This window comes from Amia ocellicauda, chromosome 9, assembly GCF_036373705.1.
Source record: "Amia ocellicauda isolate fAmiCal2 chromosome 9, fAmiCal2.hap1, whole genome shotgun sequence".
Taxonomy (NCBI): Eukaryota; Metazoa; Chordata; class Actinopteri; order Amiiformes; family Amiidae; genus Amia; species Amia ocellicauda.
In genome coordinates this window covers 39,533,930-39,555,991 of record NC_089858.1, presented here as the reverse complement: position 1 = coordinate 39,555,991, position 22,062 = coordinate 39,533,930, and the positions used below count along the sequence as shown (strand labels likewise).

At 40.2% G+C, this 22,062-nt stretch overlaps 1 protein-coding gene across 1 annotated transcript in view; it reads right to left on the bottom strand.

Moving 5' to 3' along the window:
* pebp4 (phosphatidylethanolamine binding protein 4) overlaps positions 1 to 22,062 on the bottom strand; it is a 137,305-nt gene that overhangs the window by 22,118 nt on the left and 93,125 nt on the right. Inside the window, exon 4 of the mRNA XM_066714467.1 lies at positions 127 to 172. Coding sequence (XP_066570564.1) covers positions 127 to 172 — 46 coding nt within the window. The remainder of the gene's footprint in view (positions 1 to 126; positions 173 to 22,062) is intronic.

Here is a 22,062-nt window from a genome sequence, read left to right as displayed (position 1 = left end):
CTAAGGGAGATATTTGAGAAGAAAATCTCAAGCCTTTGTAACACCATCAATCTGAATCTCTCTTCTCATACAGCTGTGAAACCTTGATGACTAAGAAAGACAAACAGAAAACTCCACAGTTCTTACCAGAGAGCACTTTCCCCTTTATGGCACCCTTTTTAAGGTCACTTCCCTGTAAGTATAAGATGGAAAGAAAGAGAGAGTAAGTAAAAACATTCTTGGAACTCAGATGTACCCTTCACCTTTATTTTATCGGGCACAGATGATCATTTGGAAATGATGAATTTCAAAATTGTGATCTTATTCGAATTAGGAGCCTGTCCCTTTAAGTTGTGTTGAATTGTAAGGCCATTGATCTTCTAACGATCACGATCACCTTCTGAGCACGTTTTACATGAACAAACCAGAAGAGACAGACTTCAAGTCACACAAATGCATACATATATACACAAAACATAATCGCATACAGCTGAATTAAATTAGATTGAATAAAAGCCAGGGCAGAAACACAAGTCTTTAGCTGAGGTTTACAGGTACACACTAATGAACTGGATAAAAGTTGTCTTGGAATGAATGGAAAAAGTTTTGCCTTCATGGGCATAAATGCATGGCTTACGAATAGTTATTTAACTTCACAACAGAACCTTACAATCTCAATTTTAAAAGGTAGCTTGAAAAATATTATACTTTTATTAAGCAGGTCGGCCCCAGTATCGCTTAATCAGCTCTACCATCCTGCTGTGCTGCTAATAAAATCCACTTACTAGTCCGTGACTAAATATTAAAATTGTACAGCTTGAGAAAGATGGGATTTACACATCTTTTCAAATTTCATGGTAAGAAAATTAACATGTCCTTGTGTGCAGGCATACATTGATAAAACAATTCAAAGGGGATGGCAAATAGGTTATTTATTTTAGTTTGGGTTTTAGCAGATCATGTGACCATGGCTTTCTACATTAAAGACCGTTATTCTTCCAGGATTCTTTCAAATTGATTCAGACTGAGGAGAATGACACATTTTCCATGGCCCATCCCAGCCACAGTTACAAGTACCCCCCTGACAGTTTAATAATCCTGAACAGATGCTTAATTTCTATTATGAGTCTGTTATCGCATAGTTATAGTGGGACAGCGTGTGTATGTGTGTGTATGTATAAGTGAGAGGAGAGAGAGAGAGAGAGAGAGAGAGAGAGAGAGAGAGAGAGAGAGAGAGAAGTAACAGCCTGGAAAGTTTCGTTCATAAGTTGTTGTTTTTTTATTTACAGGCACGGTCATGTGCCTGAGTGGGAGAGATTTAAGCCTAAATTCAGTTGATTCATTTTGAAAGTCCTCAGGCACCCACTTGTGTGGTGAGGGTGGAAGTCCCCAGACCTTCGTACTGTATCAGAAAACACTGCTACTGCTGAGGGGACCAGAACCACTGTACATCTACTGTACAGCGTCTCCCAGTCACCAGGCATCTGTTCCACCAGCCACACACTCCCCCTTCAGGTGCATCATAGAACTGCAGCCCAGTACCGGCCACTACCCTCTCTCACAGTCACCCATCAGCACTCTCTCGTTTCCAGGCAGCAGATTTATGAATATTTATTCACCACCCAGAGTTGGAATCACCAGCTGTCAACTCATTCAACTCAGCTCCCTGCTATGACCCCTATACCAACACAGGAGAGATGTAGACAACATACACCTGTGCACCCACATGTGAACTCACACCCCACCTGCTTCTCTGTCCAGTGCAAGTCCAAAGCACAAACACCAGATTTGTATCAATACAGGGAGAAATGAAAACACTGAAGGGGCTCCCAGGGTGCCCAGTCATCTATAGGAATAAGATAGGAGAAATGATCCCCAACTTCAAGCCCACCCAACCTTGGTAGCACTTGTGCAATAGAGAGAGGCCCATGGGAAATCCTAGTCAAAGCCCAGATTGGAACATCCTAGTGGACTATTACTGATTGACACAAATGGGTCCCACTCTTCCCACTCTTATATAGTACCTCTTAACTATAGGCCTTCATCTGTCTCCACCTTAGTTCTTCAGACCCAATACCCAAGTCTTTACCAGTCCCTTACAAATTTGACTATTCTCATGGTCAATGGAGGCAAAATCCCCTTCATTCATATTTGAAATAGTCCAAGGATAAGCTTTTTCATTTTCTCTGGTGTACCCATTGTAATGATATCCTATTTCTAATGGGGCATCTAAAACAGAACAATTGTAGTTGTTAACTCCTTTGATTTAATCCCACATGCTGGGGCAACTAAAGCAGATACGAACATTCATTCTATAAGCCTGATGCCTGGACCACTGTCCTTTCATTTTATTTTTTTATTTGAAAGCCAAACAAAAGCCAAACTAACTGTCTTCGAGAGAGAGTGGTCAAATCTATAACAATGGCAAGGAAGTAGAAAAAAGTACTGCCAGTGTGGCTTTAGAACAGAGAGTTATTTCTCTGAGACCAAAGTGATTTCCAAATTATACAGCATCCCCTGCAGGCAAGCCCCAGAACAGCATCTTAATAAAATCAACTCACCTGTTTTTGACATATATAACCCCCTTGTCCCCTGCAGGCAGACCCAGGAACTATGCTTGGGCAATAGCAAAGAAATGTGGGCTAAAGTAGGGGTTCCCAAACTGGTCCTGGAGGACCCCCTGTCCTGCTGTTTTTTGTTCCAACCGAGATCTTAATTGCTTAATTGATTTCTTAATTGAACTAACAATGCAATATGAGGCTCAATTGTATAATTAAGAGCTCAGTTGGAACAAAAACCAGCAGGACAGGGGGTCCTCCACGACCGGTTTGGGAACCCCTGGTCTAAAGAACACTGGCCTACAGCTATGACTGACATCTCGGTTCCCAGAGGATGCAAAATCTCCTACCTTACGTTCCATGACCTTACCTGCACTGAACTGCATTACCGAGACTAACCACTGTGCATAGCAAGCTTATCTCATCCAACTAATAAAATCAAAAGAATCTGCCCAAAACATACATTGCAGACATCAGGAAGATGCTCTGAAAGTCACAGCGTGTTCTGTAACATTTAATACTCTGACACATTCTGACGCGGAAAATCAGTTTTCTGAAGATGACAGTTTTACAACTACAGAGTGTTTCTGTCACTGGGTAATTACTGTTTCCTTCTCTTAATTAAAGCTCTCCCGCTGCTCTTTAAAAGATTGAGGTGCAAAATGATTTATTCTTCTGTGTCACATGTTCCCAGGGATAAAGTGCTGCAGAAAAAAAAAAAATCTCACAGCTGAAGACTGAAGCAGGGAAGAAAATTACTGTTGCACGTCACTTTGAAGCCAACTGATGAAGCCCTATTCTGTGCTACACAAATATACATCCCCAGGTGTGTGTAGTGCGCTAATGTTAGGGGAATGTTAGAGCAGGGAGAACCAGGGGAAATAAATCTAACACAACTTACAGAAAATTACACACACACACACACACACACACACACACACACACACACACACACACACACTGATGTACTCATATGCATACTTGCACTCGCTCACACGTTTTGTCTGGCATTTTTTTGAGGGACTTCCCATTGACTCTCATAATATATTTATTTTTTCTTTTCCTCCATTCAAAGAAAGCTTGAAGTAGGTTGAAAGTCGATAATTGTGTTTCAAAAAGATAGTGTATGGGACTTCCCCGCAACGTTGTTTTGTGAGGAGTTACTGTCTTTGCGTGGCCACTTTCAGATATTTTCCGGGCAAACTTGAGATAAACATCTGTACTCACTCACTAATGTACACAACATTGACATCAATCTCCAGATTGGAGTAGTGGGGAAAAAGAAGGAACAACAGATAAAGGAAGACAGAAATTGCAAACAATTAAAGAAAACAAGTAAGGATGATAGTCAGGAAAAAGCACATAAACGAAAAAGAAAATGATGGCATATGGGGGGATTTAACAGAAAGGAGAAAATGAGAAAAAGTGAGACACCAGGGTGTTGACTTCCAGTACAGTGGAAAAGGCCAAGCATTTCAGAGGAGAAGGTATGCTCCCCTTGTCTGTCTTTGCTCGGGTTGGCATTTCTTCAAGAGACATGTCTGAGCCTGGCGTCAAAACAGACAAAGGCCAACGCAACACACCTCAGAGGCCCTCTGTCAGCCAGCCAGAAAAGACTGTGTGGAAACAAACAAACACACTACTGTTGCAAGTTTCCAAAAAGTAATCTCTTCACTCTTAATTTACTGTCTTAAGTATTTTTCGGGGAAGACCAAGAACAGAAAAAAATGCCTGCAAAGTCTTTGGATATTGACTATTGTGGAAGAGGAGATTTATTGTTGATCATGATAGGTGTATGTAGTGTGACTTCTAGAGACAATTCAGTGTTTCATTTGTCAAAGATACAGCATTGCAATGTACAATGATGGAAGTAGATAAATATTAGATGTAAAGATCTAATTATTTAAATGCCACAAGAAGTAGTCATTAAAAAATGCACTTAGGACTACTATGATAAACATATTCAATTAGATTTTGGCTGAAATATGCAACTTCAGTGTCTGACTTAACTACAGATGTATGGGTACATTATCTAAGCACATTTTCACACGATAAAAATGCATCTCATAATACTGCAGTATATTTATAACTAGAACTAGGCATGGCCTGCGTCGATACCTTAGGCGAGATTGTTAAATAAAGAGCCAATCATGGGTGCAGCAGTTCCTATGTTTGAAGAAATCAAGCTGCTTATTGATGCAGGACTGATAAATATAGGCCGGGGTCCTAACCAGGCTCAATAGTGGTGCGGCTGCTGAGGTGAAACACTGAAACCTGAACAGCACGAACACACTTCCCCACCTCATCTCCTCCCACTCACCTCGAACAAGATTTTACTGAAGCTATTTTAACCAGAATATACGTTTATTGTACTCTTCAAGACTAGCTCGTTTTATTTACGGTTTGATTACAAAATCAATTTTCTCTGATGAATAAAAATCCGCCCTGTAATCAACATCAGTTTCAGTTATTTTGTTAGCATTACACAGGCTTTTAATATTTTCTGAAGTTTCACCAGGTGACTGTGTGATTGAGTGTGTGGAGTAATGGGCATACATTAAAAGTGATTGGTTTTATTTTGTTTGGCTGTAACTGGAAAATGCATACTTTCAGTCTTTGTTAACAAAATGCAGTGCTTTTAATCTACAGTAAAACATGATATGAGTTTGAGGGAAAGAAATCTCACATGTAAATGTATCTGGATCATTTCAAATGGTCTCCTTCAGAGGAATGTAGTGCTTTGTGAAGTAGTCTTCGTTAAGAGAAGTAAAAATAATTAAAAGAGTAAAAGAATCTGGACTTTGGGAGTCAAGAGATGGTTCCTTCCAATGCAAAAAGAGGATTTTGTCTCAATGTAGAAGAGAATTATTGTAAAGAGTGTTTCGACAGAAAATGCATACACATGTACTTGCAACTTGCAAGGAACCTCCACCATGCTTCACTGTTGCCTGCAGACACTCATTTGTATACCGCTCTCCAGCCCTTCGGCTAACAAACTGCCTTCTGCTACAGCCAAATATTTCAAATTTTTCTACACCCCAGTTCCTGTGTTTTCGTGCACAGTCGAGTCGCTTGGCCTTGTTGCCACGTCGGAGGTATGGCTTTTTGGCCGCAAGTTTTCCATGAAGGCCACTTCTGACCAGACTTCTCCGGACAGTAGATGGGTGTACCAGGGTCCCACTGTTTTCTGCCAATTCTGAGCTGATGGCACTGATGGACATCTTCCGATTGCAGAGGGCAGTAAGCATGATGTGTCTTTCATCTGCTGCAGTAAGTTTCCTTGGCAGACAACTGTGTCTACCGTCCTCAACGTTGCCCGTTTCTTTGTACTTCTTCAAAAGAGCTTGGACAGCACATCTGGAAACCCCTGTCTGCCTTGAAATTTCTGCCTGGGAGAGACCTTGCTGATGAAGTATAACTACCTTGTGTCTTGTTGCTGTGCTGTCTTGCCATGGTGTATGACTTTTGACAGTAAACTGTCTTCAGCAACCTCACCTTGTTAGCTGAGTTTGGCTGTTCCTCACCCAGTTTTATTCCTCCTACACAGCTGTTTCTGTGTCAGTTAATGATTGTGTTTCAACCTGCATATTGAATTGATGATCATTAGCACCTGTTTGGTATAATTGTTCAATCATACACCAGACTATATGGCTACAAAATCCCTGACTTTGTGCAACTGTACCTAGAAGAATTGATGCTGTTTTGAAGGCAAAGGGTGGTCACACCAAATATTGATTTGATGTAGATGTTTCTTCTGTTCACTCACTTTGCATTTAGTTAATTGATAAATATAATCTATTAACATGTCTATTTTTGAAAGCATTCTTACTTTACAGCATGTTTTCACACCTGCCTAAAACCTTTGCACAGTACTGTAAATGTGGGGATATGAAAACCTGTTGTATACTGGAATATAATATCACCAAAAAGCTAATTATTCATGGGAAACACAAAATCATGTGGTATACTATTACTATGGTAACATTTGAAGTATTGTATGTTGGAATATTGTGAAAAACGTGCTATAATTGTATGTGTTAACAAAACCAATGCTTTATAATGACTGGAAAAGGCATATCTGATCTAGTTAAAGATGTATACAGTGCTCAATGCAAAGGATAGCTCTTTGGAGATTGAGGTGGCTTTTGAAAAGTGACAATTTAGTTCTACATTTCTGGGAAATTATAGATTAAAATGCTTATACTGAGTGGATTGCACAACAGTCATTACAGGGTTTAGGTTTTGTAGAATAAGGATGGGATTATGTAATCCAAAATAAATGTTAAAAGATTATTTGAAAAATATTTGGACAATGAATGTCCATTAATAGGTAAAATGCAAATAAAAGGCATGCAGATGACAATGTTGGATGGAAAATGTAATTAGAGGGAAAAATCTATTCCAAATGATATTGGGAATTGTTCCTAATGAAACTATGACAATAATTACAAATGTATGTTTATGATGGGTTCTTGGTAAAAATTAAATGAGTAACAAAGATTAAATAACTACCATTATTAACTACTAACTATATTGTCAAATGAGATTATTTAATATCTACTATAATATCAAAATGATGTCAGATATTGATAAATTAGATATAAAAAGAGGCCGACTTACAAGTGTTACAATATATTACATTATTTTTTACATACATTTACACATTTATACAGGAGTTTGTCGACTCAGAGGTATCTGCATATATACTGTGTGTGTGCGTCAATGTAACCCTCAGAGAAGCTATTGGTCTTGTGAGACCTGCTCTCATAATCTGGTTCTTCTCTCCCAGGCCAAGGTAATTAAAACCTTTCTTTTGCTGAATTCCGTTGATGACTTTTTAAATCTTCCGTACACTCTTAGGATTTTAAAAACCTCTCTGATTTCCTCCTTGAGCCAGGCTAAAATGGATAATCTCTTTGATACTTGTCCATCTAGGACATATGTTTCCCTGCTATATTATTGTTGGTGGTCTGCTCTGTTAAATCCTAGCTGCTCAGCTAAATGGGGAACAAAATAGGCAACAGACTCCAAGTTTCTCCCTGAACTATGAAATTCTTACAAGATCAGTAGGAACAGTCACAGCAGGAAGCTCTGTCACTTTAGCTCTTGAATGTTGACTGGCTGTTGCTATAGCAATAGATCTGGACTCAGCATGCTGTGTAATTCATTAGTAAGTTATTCTAAATAAAGCTTTTTTTTCCTTCAGATTTCAGTCAGCTAGGCAACAGCCATTTACACATGCATATTTTTTTTTCTTTAGATTGCTGATCCCTATGTAAATGATTACTGTGCACCATCGTCAATACAAACAAGAATGCCTGGCGGATGCTTTAATGGAGTTGCTCGAGTAAGACAGCTCACAGAAATAGAGGAAAACAGGCATTATAGTTAATACGTTGTGTGAAGGCTGTCTCTTATTGTATAAGAGATGTAATCTCGTGCAGTTTTGCTGTGAGGACCGCAAAGCAAAGCTGAGCACAAACTGTGAGAAATGACTCTCTTTCACAATAGGAGACAACCTTCACTCGACGTATTAACTTATTATAAATCACACATGTAAGGATTAGACAGAGATATCCTCACATCGAAAAAAACGTTCATTTTAATTAAATATAACAATCATCCCCCCTTTTCCGTGTGTATAATTGGTTTGGTCCAGGACCTGCTGTAACTGACCTACAGTAGCTGATCTGTGTTTAGTTTTCATGCTAGTTAAACATTACAAAACTATTTATTCAAAGCAAATGTACATCCTGTGAAACTTGCAGCACTAGCATTTAAGGGTTTTGTGATATGTCGCTGCTAACTGAAGCTTTTAAAATATAAGAATTCTGTGCATGGGATAAAATGTTTTTACACAAAGGGTTATAGGAATATTCAGAAATGTTGCTCTGTGCTTGGAGGGTTTCTTCTGTGATGTATAATGACTAACTGAGGGATTTAAGCACATAAGGTGCACAAGAATCTCAGTGAGAAATCTGGTCATTTTACTTACAACAAAGCTTTGTGAAAAATGAATACTGTGGTAAAAAAAAAAAAAAAAAAAAAACGTATACATTCAGCCACCAAACATTGAAAGCTCACAGACTCACAGTCTGGCAATCACTTACAAAAACATATGTAAAACAATACATATGGATTTGAGTCTGCTACACTATAGTAGATTTTATCTAATTGCGGTACTTTAATTAAGCTCACCTTAGGTCAAAGCATCATTAAGCTGTCCTAGATCGGATAAGCGAAAAAAAAAAAACAGGTTGAATAAAAATTGGGGAAAATTGGCAACACACGTCTGAGGTATCACATCTTTGTGCCTCTTGTAGTCTGAGAGGCAACAGCAACCCATTGGGCTACACTGGTCATTAGCTTATAGACACAAATCAGAAGAGTCGCTGCCTAATTAAAATCCTGCTAACTGTATTGACACCCCATCGTGAGTCAAAGCCCTGTGGGATCTTGGGGGGGTCTCATATTGGGGTTATGTGAGCGTTTAACATCTTGTGTTCGAAACGAAGAGAAGGTTGTTTACACGGGAACACCAACAGGTAAAAATAAGAATTCAAGCGTAGTGGATTTTCCTGTGGCATCAGTTTTTCTTGAATCAATTTTTAATGGCTGATAATTCTGCAAAGTCACCCGACTGCCAGAAACCTGTAGTATGGCTGACCTGCACCTTGCTTGCTGGGGAAGTGTATAATTAGTGATCAGAGGAGGTTTTGTGAAGAGCCTCTTTCAATCTTTCAACTGCCAACCACAGGCTGCTGCTTGACAAGGGCTCGGGCTGTGAGAGTTGTGACACTGCTGTCACCTCTCAGGGAGGTCCGTGCTGTGGGGCGTTGGGGTTAATTAGCTGTCTGTGGGGTTAATTAGCTGTCTGTCATGGAGATATCATAGCGTGGAAGTCTCAGGTGGGTGGTGGGTGTGTTTCTGTCTCCAGAGATGGATTATTTATGTACAGAACAGTACTTTAACCCCACTTCTTTAGTCGTCTAGTAGTTCATTTTCCCATTGCAAGGATAGTTATTATGTGCCCAAGGGACCTCTACACTGGGGGTAGGCAAATATAGGCCTCCAATGCCAGCTTTCTGTTGGCTTCGCTGGCACCTTTGGATTAGCAAATGAAATTGACCTGGAAAGGACAGCTCCCCAGTGTAGATCTGACTTCTTATCCACATAATTAGTTCAGTTAAGTAATTAAAATAAAACACAGGCACGAAAACCAAAGAACAAAAGGACTGGACTGGCAACCCTTGCTCTAACTGAAACAGCTGGGCAGATGTTCTACCTACTTGAGGGATCCTCTCAGGGGTCAAAACTTGAGCTGGTGAAACTGATTAATAAGAGCATTTCAGAACAGCAAAATTGTTTGTCTTACTGGTACAGTAGGGGGTTGTGTCATGACTTCTGTAAAAATGATACCACTGATTTAGATCTTGAGATCTTTTTTGTTAATGCTGTATTACTTTCACAGTTCCTGCTTTGGGTCTTTAGGTTGTGTTGATTTTGGGTTAATAAAACTTTAAAAGGCCATAACCACTTTAAATAAGTCATGACAAACCCCCAATGTCATGAATTATTTATCAGCATGTGACCAGAGCCACTGACTTCACTGAGCTTTTGTGTTCATTCAAGCAAACAACATCATACAGGAATAAAAACAAGCAACCAACTAGTTCATTGCTCTGACAGGGTACAGTGGCTCTCAAAAGTATTCACCCCCTTGGACTTTTTCACATTTCATTGTGTTACAACATGAAATCAGAATGGATTTAATCAGGAGTGTTTTGCCACTGATCAACAAAGAAAATGTCCATAATGTCAAAGTGAAAAATATAATCTGCAAATTGTTCTAAATTCTTTACAGATACAAAACAGAAAATAACTGAATGCATAAGTAATCACCCCCTTTGCTATGACAGACATGATTGAGCTGTGGTGAAACCAATGGTCTTTAGAAGTCACGTAATTAGTTGAATAGAGTCCACCTCTGTGCAATTAAGGTGTGTCACATGATTGCAAGTTAAATACACTTGTCTCTCGGAGGTCCCACAGTTGGTTAGTACAATTCCTAACAAAAACTACATAATTAAGACGATGGAACATTCAAAGCAAATCCAGAATAAGTTTTTTCAAAAGCAACAATTAGGGGTAGGATATAAGAACATTTCCAAGGCATTGAATATCCCCCGGAGCAGAGTACATTACTAAGAAATGGAGAGAATATGGCACAACTGTGAATCTGTCTAGATCGGGCCATTCTCAAACTGAGTATCCGTGCGAGAAGGGCACTAGTCAGGGAGGCCACCAAGAGGCCTATGGCAACTCTAAAGGAGTTACATTCTTCCACAGCTGAGCTGGGAGACACTGTGCAAACTGCAACAATAGCCTGGGTGCCTCACAAAAGTAGCCTTTATGGGACAGTGGAAAAATGAGAGTCATTGTTGAAAGAAACTCACATCAAATCTGGGCTAGAGTTTGCCAGAAGGCATGTGGGAGACTCTGAGACCAGGTGGAGGAAAATGCTATGGTCTGATGAGACTAAAATAGAGCTTTTATACATCAACACTAAGTGCTGCATGTAGCACAAGCCTTACACCGCACATCATCCTGAGAACACCATCCCTACTGTGAAGCATGGTGGTGGCAGCATCATGTTATGGGGATGCTTCTCTGTGTCAGGGCCTGGAAACCTTGTAAAGCTAGAGGGCAAAATGGATGCAGCAAAGTACAGAGAAATCCTGGAAGAAAACCTGCTGAAGTCTGCAAGAGACCTGGGACTTGGGAGAAGTTTCATCTTCCAGCAGGACAATGACCCCAAACATACAGACACAGGCACACTGGAGTGGCTTAAAAACATAAAGGTCAATGTCCTGGAGTGGCCCAGTCAAAGCCCAGACCTCAATCCTATTGAAAATATGTGGAAAGAGTTGAAAATTGTTGTTCACCAAAGGTCCCCAACCAACTTGATGGAGCTTGAGCAATTTTGCAAAGAAGAATGGACATAAATTGCTGTGTCCAGACGTACAAAGCTGGTAGAGACTTATCCACATAGACTCATGGCTGTGATTGCTGCCAAAGGTGCCTCTACCAAATATTGACTGAAGGGGGTGATTACTTACATATTCTATTATCTTCTGTTTTGTATTTGTAATTAATTTAGAACAATCTGCAGATTATATTTTTCACTTTGACATTATGGACATTGTCTGTGTTGATCAGTGGTAAAAACTCCTGATTAAATCCATTCTGATTTCATATTGTAACACAATGAAATGTGGAAAAGTCCAAGGAGAAGGGGGGGGGATACTTTTGAGAGCCACTGTAGTTTTGGGCACAAATCAAACTTAATTTTTTTTTTTTTTTGTATGGAGGTAATTCAACCATTTAAAGTACCCGTATCTATGCATTTATACCTCAGTTTAAAACGGATAATTATTCTTCCATAAGCTCCATGTCTGCAGTGCTGTGATGGCTGGGACAGTGAACATGGTGCCCCCATTGTGTGAGTCACCAAGCTGTGACAAGTCTCTTGTTCCAAAAGTCAATGGAATGTGGAGTAGTGGTTAGGGCTGTGGTACTCTTGAGCATGGTGCTTCACCTGGATTGCTTCAGTTAAAAGCCAGCAGTCTAAACTGGTAGCCATGTAAATTAAAGCATCAGCTAAAGAAGTTATGAATAATAATCAAACACTGCCAGTCAACAAATGCATAATTTCGAGGGTTTAACAAACACTAGTCCAAAAAGTGTTGATACTAGAGGTCTTAACTGTAGTTGAAAGGGTAGTGGGAGACCAAGAGCTTTGAGCCAGTTTGACTCTTATTACACCACCTTTAAACAGCCACCCCCCCGGGGAATAACACCCATTTACATGGCATTTTCACACTGTGATGCGAGACTCTTTGGCAGTGAGAGGCAATCCCAGAGGCCGGGCACAGTGTGGGTGTTGTGAAGAGGAAAGGCAGAGCGAGAGCGCAGCCCTACTGTCAGGTCACACCGATTAATACTTGCACTCTGCTCTCCAGGGAACCAAGAAGTTTTTCAGTCTTTACATTTTTTTTATTTTTATAGATATTAATATATAAATACATTTTCATTAAAAACTCACCAGACCTGGTTGCAGCGTACTAAAAAATAGATTAAGCTTTAAAAAAGAAACAACCTCCCCCATTTGCTTATCTTTATTAATTTGTGGGAGTCTTTGTAAGCACAGCGTTACCAGAGCTTGTCTTAAGCGAGTGTCCAGTCAATGATCGAAAGGGATCGAAAAGTCACTTCTGTAATGTCACTTCTGAACTGTGCATCAGGGGTTAACAATTACGGATGTGGGATTAATACAGTCCTGTCTTTTAAACCGCTATCTGTCAGTCTGTCCGCACATCTGTAGAGGTGAGGTCTTCTCCCTGAAAGGCCTCTCTACCACCTAAGAAAGCCAAATTAATCCTGAAAAGAAAGGAAAGAATGAAAGAACAAAACACACACATGCACAAAGATTCACACCTTGTGACACTTCTCCTGATAAATTAAACTGGCTGCCACCTCCACTTCATAGACATTTGGAGGTCCTGAACTTCAATGTGTCAAAATCCCATCCTGCCACTTAGAAGAAGTCCAACTTTTCGCAGCTCATTAACGTATTCCTCCACATGTGTTGATCGCCGCCTCACAAATCCCTCCAAACCCGAGTCGCTGTCCTTTAGAGCAATCACACAATGTGCCACTTCACCGTCATCTGAGAAACTCGCACAGCCCAACTTCAGCTGGTTGAACAGGCTAAAGACTAAAGTACTTTACAGAACAGCGCTCATCAGGTTGAACAACTTCATTCAGCTCAACATAGAAACTGGGACACAAATGGAAGCTCAGGTGCACCTGAGACTGAAAATAAGCTTTACATGGAGAGTTATGGGTATGGAACAAAACTAGAAATTCAAGCAGTGCTTCACATGTTTGGAATCTTGTTCCTGTTGCAACAGAAATGTTCTTGAAACTATATTCACAGCTGACTGTTGCAAGTCCCCTGTGCAGTCAATTCTCCAATTAAAACCCTTACATCCAGATAAAAATCTAAATTACTTATTTCATTTTAAAGTTCTACACCACTAGTTCCCAACCCTGAAACATCCCTTTTCTTCTGGAATTTGTTCCAACTGAGCTTTCATGTGTGTCAAAGTTTTCAACTGTTTTCAGATTTTTAACAGGTGAAGAACCATCAAGTAAGTGTTACATGAATTAACTGAGAACTGTAATGAAAGCCAGAAGAGATGGATATTCTAGCAGCAGGGTTGGGAACCAATATCCTAAATCTGTACTGTCCCATCTGAGTTAATGTAGTACCACAGCTAACATTTAACAAGTGTTTAACAAGCAACATTGCAAGTGTTTGTAGTGTGCTTCTTTCTCAGTATTGACAAATATGACATGAGGAAAATGTTGCAGAAATGTATTATCCTGACCACATAGAGTAATTCAAATTCACTGCATTGATGCACGGTAACTTCATCCATGCATTTCATAGAGTCAAGACCCTAAATCAAAAGTTAATTACATTGAGCTGTGCAAAACAGTAAGGAAATGTATTACTGAAGATTAAAGAAACCTATGAAAATTATTTGAATATCAAAAATGCAAAGCAAGGTCTCCAAACAGGAAAGAATCAAATCTTTGTGCTGAAAAATGATGATGACAACAATCAAAAACCGAAATCAGATTATCAGAACATAATGCCCTGCCCCCTCTCTCACTCCTACACTGCTAACAAAGCTGGGCCATTCAGTGGAGACCTGTGGGTCAGGTGCTCCCCTGTGCCAATTTACCTCCCAGGGCTTCTGGGGGATACAGTGCCATTCTTGGCATCCATTTTGTGACCAACCCAGCACGGCACCACATAGTGAATATTTTTCCTCCCTTGAATGTAGTTATATACATGTAATCTTATAATTTTATTTAACAATGTTTTGACAACATGGAGTCTACAAATTGGTGTAGCCACAACATCATATGGTTCTATGTTCCCTATTTGGTTAGCTGGGTGTGCTATTCAGATACTTCTTTATTTTACCATAACCACGAGGTACAAGGCAAATTCAAAACCACATTAAGAAAAAAAAAAGTTGAACTATATCTACTCTGAACTGGTAACAAAAAGAGAACAGGAATGTTGGGACTGGTCACAGATAAAACATGCTTACATCACTGGCTTAATGCCTTATTAACAGGGGAAACCACAAATGATCCTCATACTATGAAGTTAGTATTGGTTTGGTCTGATCTACCAACAGTATATATAATCATTCACACATATAACATTTATAAACTGTAAAACAAAATATATAATTGTTCTTTTTGGGGTGGGGAGGGGGTTTTCAAATTATAATCCACCCCAGCAGTGAGTCAGACTGAAAGCAATGATCCTGCATCTTAACTGAATGGGGCTGAGCTGCAGGACACAGGGAACAGCACTGCTGGGAAAGAATGACACACAGAGGGAGATTTACACTTTGTAAAGACGGTGTGTGCAATCCCTTTTTGTTCATTTGCAAATGCATGTAACTGAAGCTTTTAGGGACTTTCTCAATCATCAGTGGTAAAAATGTTGGTTCTAATACAAGAAGAATGCATTCTAGATAACACAGGACTTCCATGGAAGCAATGATGAAATCTGAAACCTCTAGTGGCCCAAGTACAAATTCAAAGACAAGCCCTGCTGTAAGTATGGTGATATCTGGGTTTGGTTCCTGTTTTACCAGCTGCCAACAGTGTCCATGGGTCTACCGTGGAGGCCCTGAATTGAGTTTGACAGTCTAGCTGAAGCCTATGCTGGTTTCCTTGACAAAACAGCCGGATGACATTCAACAACCAATCAGCTATTAGAAACCAAATAATCAAAATGGGTGAATTTGATCTTTTCCTTTGTAACCTAAAGTAGAGTACAGTTTTACCTAGATACAGTTGAATAAGATTCAACTTATTCAACTCCAATGACTGAAAATACTTTAGAACAGTGGTTGTCAACTGTGGTTCCCCTACCCTGCTGGTTTTTGTTCGAATCAAGCTCTCAAGTTACTTAATTGAACCCTTAACTGAAGTTATAATTTGCTTATGTTTTAAATTGTGTATCTGAAAAAAATTGATTCCTTAATAAGATAAGTTCTTTATACAATTTGAAAACCCCTACTGTTTAAAATAATTAAACGGTTCTGATTTAGGAAATGATTAGTTCAATTAAGGGTTCAATTAAGTAATTGAGAGCTTGGTTCGAACAAAAACCAGCAGGGTAGGGGGTCCTCCAGGAACAGGGTTGAGAACCACTGCTTTAGAAGGAATGCTCTGGTTCAAGACAATCCAGAACAGAAGACCAATACAATAAAAATAAACCCCCTAAAAGTCAGTGCTCCTTCAAAATGTCTTTTTATTAACTTTATTTAATTAACTTTGCCAAGTGAGAAAATAATTTACCCACCAATTTGAAGGCTATTGTATATTTTTCTGTAGAAAGATATGCCTTCATTAAAGGTTGCCTAGCTGTGTGTACAGTGCACTGTATGGGCGTTTATTGCATTTCTGAGAGCATACATTTCCCTATAGATCTGTGAGTTAGAAGAAGGAATTTCTGCTGGGAACTGCTTCCAACCTGAAGAGTAGTGCAGTGGGTTTTAAAAATGTATAAGTTGTTCGGAATAGTGCACTAAAATGCAAGATTCTGCAAAAGCATGAGGGGCTCAAACAAACAACAGAGGAGACTGTGACTTATGTTGTTTAATATTCTGCCTTTTGCTCCAGAGAAAATGTACCTTACCCGTTACCCGATTATGTGCAGACATCCATTATGATCCATCCACTGATGATCAAAAATAAAGTAGGGATACCTGTTCTTTAAAACCTCTGAGGTTTAAAGGCAACAAAACCCCAAAGACAATCAGATGGAGGAATCAGAAAAAATAGGGAACGATTGGATGAATACCAAGGGTTCGAAACATTGCCAAAGAGAACTCTCTTACCCACACAGTAAACTTGATTTGATTTTCTTTCCTCTTATTTGTACCTGATTGATGCTCTGCCTCCTAGGTGATTCCAAGGATGACAGGATTCACCAAGTGGGTGTCAGGGGGACGGGGGGTGTGGGGGAATGCCCGCCCGCCCCTGTCCACCCACCTCTCTCCTCGGCTGTGTGGGAGAGAGGTTCCCTTTGTCAGCAGGGCTTACTCACGAAGACCAGCTTCCCCCTCTTCCCGCCCTCTCTCTCTCTCTCTCTCTCTCTCTCACTTTCTCTCGCTCGTTCGCTGTGTGCTGAAAACCCACACCTACGACAATTAGCATCCCACGTCCTCAAAGAAGGGACGAGGGCTTCTCTCACTGCTTAAATAACAAGCATGTGAGAGAGAGAGAGCGAGAGAGAGAGCGAGAGCGAGAGAAAGACAGCTCTGACTGTAACAGATGGCATTAGCAGCTCTATTCTGAGTATGGACTCCTATGGCACTGTAGTTTTCTCTGCGATGTCAGTCAGTTCCCTTCCATTCAGATCAGCGTTGTCACTTTAAACACTTTAAAAGGATCAATTGGTCACTGAATTTCACCTGATTAACAGTGTGATTTAGTAGATGTAACCCCTTGGCATAGAGAGTTGTGTAACTTTTTGCCTTTATTTTAAAAGCATGTCTGAGGTACTACTTACAAATAATAAATGCATAGGGACTTAGCATCAGCTGATAAGACAACAGACACTACATTACACTTTCACACATGGAGTAATATGTACAAAGTTCCATGTTCCCATCAGCAGAACAAAAAAGTTGTTTTTTAAAAACTTTGAATTAATGTATCTTCTTAAACACCATGTGTAAAAAATTACCAAAACAGTTTAGAGTAGCTTTATTTTTTTAATAATGTATGTCAAAACTTTTCTGATCGAGATTGGACATTGTTTTTCTTAATCCAGTAGTACACTAAGACAGATCATTTTCTAAGCAGAGGTGTGGTTCACCTTTTCTGGAAAGAGATTACAAAGTAATAATGTAGCCATACCAGGGAGAGATTAAGCATGGATTTCTTAAAAATTCTGTCATTGTGCCAGTCATATTCTTGCTTGGGAGAAAACAAGTGAACAGAACTGAGATACTCTGCGCAGACTCTAGTAAAAATTTTATATAAACCTTTTGATACTACGATTAGTGAAAATTCCATTATGAACAGATTCCTTTTCCATTCCTGTATCTCTACACATGATCAGGGCTATGGGGATTTAATCTCAGTCAGGGTAACATGACTAAGACGTCCTTCCTTATCAGTATATTGTTTCCAGGCAACAACACCACAGATACCCTGTTTCGACTGTTTTCTGTATCGCGGTGTGGAATGAGACACACACCCATCTCTGGACCCTGACTGTCTGTACAATCAAGACAGAGCTGGGATTTGGGTTTGTTAAGGAAGCAGAAGAGTGTGGGTTCTCTAATGAGCCACAAAATGTGATCCATAGCCATTCCCAGATGCTCTTATTACAAAATCCACTTTATTTACGGCAAAGGGATAGCGAATCTGGGAAGCTTTCCAGTGTGCCCAACTCTGTGCCCATGTACAATGATCCAGGAAGTCAACATGTTGCTTGCCGAGCATACGGACCAATCGCTGAGAGCACATTGCCGCAGTGCACCGGGTCTTAGACTGACACTCGTGTCAGTGCGGTCAGGCAGAACTAAAACGCGGCCTACGCAAGCAGTAGTGGAGGGGAAAAAAAAGTCAGAGCAATTAGTCTGTGTGCATCAGCAGGATCAGCGTTGGGAAACATTAGCATGACCAATGATGGCCATTTTCACCTTCATTCTTGTCAGCTGATTTGGCATACCTTTTTATGCAAGAAATATAATCATATATGTCTCGAACTACAGAGATCAAGTGTTCATTAGTACAACAAAAAAGGAACAGTGAGATATGAGAAAGGATCCTACAGACTACAAAATGCAGTCTAGTGATGGGACAAGCGCCTTGTCTTGTTAAAATTACCCATAGGTCACCATGTAGGCAGGATATGTGGGCTGGGGGCTTACTCCAGATTTGCTTCAACGCTTCATCGGTTAATTAAATTAACTCTCTTAACAGGGCTTCCTCTGCAGTAATAGCTTTAAAAAGAAACTAATTTGTCTTCTGTAATGAACACAGTTAACAATGTCACCAAGGTGGGAGGCTTGGTATGTCGACAGACTGTCACCTAAAGAGCCACAATAGCAGAGCTCTCTATAATAATGCAAGGGCACTACACTACATTAAAAATCCATTGGCATGTTAAATAAGCTGCCCAGAGTCCTGAGTGGCCAAGGGGGGGACCAGTGGCCCAGACTGGGCATTGTGTCTCATCAAGTTAATGAGAGAAACTTCACTTTGGGAAGCTTCACTCAATACGGCCCATTGCTTTGTGTTATTTCCTATGGAGCCACATAAGTCATTCCTGGTGATCCCTGCCTGAGTTCTACTGTGAGAGGGGCACTGGATCAAGGAAACCAATGAACAATGAAGTCAAGATCTCCATTAACAACAGCCTTGTGAACACCAGATACAGGGGTCTTGGGACCACCAATCCCAACCCTCCAAAATAATCCACACAAATTTGTCAGCCATTCTCAAAGCTACTTGACTACTTCTGTATCTCTTAAGGCAGAGAGGTTTCTGGGACTCTATGGCAGGGGTATGCCACATTGGTTGGTTGAATCATGAACACTTTAAGAACTGGGAAATGTTGTTTGATTCATGTGAGCCAATAACAAGCTGGCATACTTAAGACCTCAGGTATAATGAAATTCTGAAGACATTTTAATTGTATACCTCAGATTTAATGTAATGTTAGCTATATTCATAAAACATTTTCCTATTTTGTTTAGGTAACACCTGTTTTGCCTTAAAATTAAAAACATAACAAAACAAAGAGTGATTAAGTATGTGGGCCCTTGTGTCAGTGATCTGTCAAAAGTTGAAATTCCCTCACTGGGGTAAATAACGGGCTAGAGGAGGTACAAAATGCAATCTCAACGGATGACTGAAATCCTGTTATCACTTTGTTGATAGAAATGGAAGAACAACTATTTGAGTCTTTAGTCCCTGTATGTGCAGAGTGCTCAAATAAAATTATAATTATTTTGTACATGAAAAAAATACAGTTAGTAATACTAATATTCCAGTAGGACTCATATTCGTTTTTCTTGACCATTTCAGCGCTGGACTGTACCGGAGCCACTAGTGTGCTGGTTTCCCTGTATGAAGCCATATACACTCCAGGAACGCTGTGAGCCCAACAGAAGAGAAATGCGATTGCACTGAATAACGTTGAATGAAATCTCACCTACTTTGCTCTTGTTAAGACTCACTGCCCGGAGCCCCAGTGTGTCTGCGGCTGTAACAGTGTCACAGGCTCCACACTGCTGGAGCTCTAGGCTTTTGCACAGTGAGAGGAAAACCCCTAGCCTGGGTTCCCAAGGTAACCGTGGGACTCTCGGGTTGTGTGATTCATTCGAAGGGAATCCTAGAACGGCACTGCCCACTCCCCCCCACCCCCGACCCCCCCCCCCCCTCCTCACCCAAGCAATCTGTACAACATGCAAAACAAATCACTGCCAACCCCCCCCGCCACACACACACACACACACAGGGCTTTCCACAACACGAAAAGGATTGCAGCGTCCAACTTGTTCTGCGCCTCTTCGTTGTCGTAGTCTGGGCTGCGCGGGAGCTCAGCTAGTGACAGCGTGAAGCTCACTCTGATTCGTGGGGCTTGTGGATTCAGGGGGAGTATGGGAAGATTGTACGGTGTGACACTTTCGTGGCGATCACAGGAACTATTTCATCTGACACTGAGAGGCAATAAGTTGATAACTGTTAGTTGATAACATGTTAGCTATAATGCAGAAAGTATATATAGACAGATAGATAGATAGCTGATAAATGCAGATTACACAGATCTTTCTTAACTGCTGATTCAATTCATGAATTTAATAAATGAATTTAACCACTGATCTAAGCTGCTTAACCTGATGTTTTGGGTCTCTTCACAACCTATCCTTCTAAAGCATCATGATCATATTTAAAATTGGGGAAGCAAAACGAGGGTGAAAACCGAGAAATAGATAGATATAATATATAAAAATGACAACATTGAAATGAAAATAGTTTTTCAATCTGCACCGTTATGTGGGAGGGTGGCACAGGATCACATCTCAGAGGGGTCAGAGAGACTCAGCTGGAGGAGGGTGGGAGGGGGTAAGACTGCCACAAGGTCTTATGGAGAATATCACTTCAATTAAAAGGCCATTAAAAAATCCTCAACAGGCGTGTAATTACATTTCTAATCAGTTCAAGGTCAATCAATTCCTGCTGGAATTGGGGGGGGAGTTGTTTCCTCGGGGACGTACAGGAGTAGGATGCAGCTAGGTGACCATCTCTCTCAATTTCAGGAGTCAAGCCTGCCAGTGAGCATTGTTGCTAAAGGTATAAAGTAAGGTGCCTTTGGATTTCGTGTCATTGTCATCTATCACACTGGAGTGAGGAGAAAAAACGAGTTCTCTACGAGTTGCTATGAGATCAGAGTGACAGCATTCTCGAGGACACACCCACCTGCACCCTTGCAAGATCTTGAAAGGAATTTGAAGTGGAATTAAACCTCTTACAAACCTGACAGGTAGACAATGGTGGAAAAAACACTTGCATACTAAACACTGAATATAAATGTTTGCCTAATTGTTATTACTATAATTTGTATTTCTTTATTTCTTAGCAGCCACCCTTATCCAGGGCGATTTACAGTTTACAAAAGAAGCAATTTACAGCATTAGAAATGTGCAGTAATACAATAAGCATGCATCCAAGTACAATGAGGTAACAAGTGCAGACAATACAGTTTAGTCCTAGGTGTGTGTGATGGGGGGGGGGGGGGCATAAGAGAAGTCACAGTAAAACAGTAGAAGTACTAACAATACATAAGTACGCAGGAGCGTGAGGAGGCATAGTTAAATAAAGTGCAAAATAACTGGAGAATATGCTGCTGTATTGCAGGTAAATTTGAATTGGACCATTTTAATGCTTTTCCTAAGAATTATTGAGCTGGTGATTTAAATGGACCCATCCTGGCTGGTATTTGCCCCACCCAAGACCCAGTGATTTCAAGAGCTAGTGAACCCTAAAATTGTAGAGTTACAATGTTGCCACAATGATATTTAGTTAGGGCATGACTTGGCTATAAAGGGGAAGAGAAAGCTGAATTCTAACTGAATTGTTGAATTCTGTTTTCCACATTTGGTTTGGATTACCTCTGCAATTCATAGTGAGATTTAAGGTTTTTTTATGACCAGTGACTGCTCAGTCTTTATGTATCTTGTTATACCTTTTGTCTGATTCATTCAGCTAACTGCCTTCTTAGTCATTTATATGTACAGTAGAATGGAAAAAATAGCATTAATATTTTGCATTGCTAGATAGTTAATCTTCCTATTATGATGCAGATTGGAGCAGAACAGATGTTATGGTAACTGCTGGAAACTGGGCC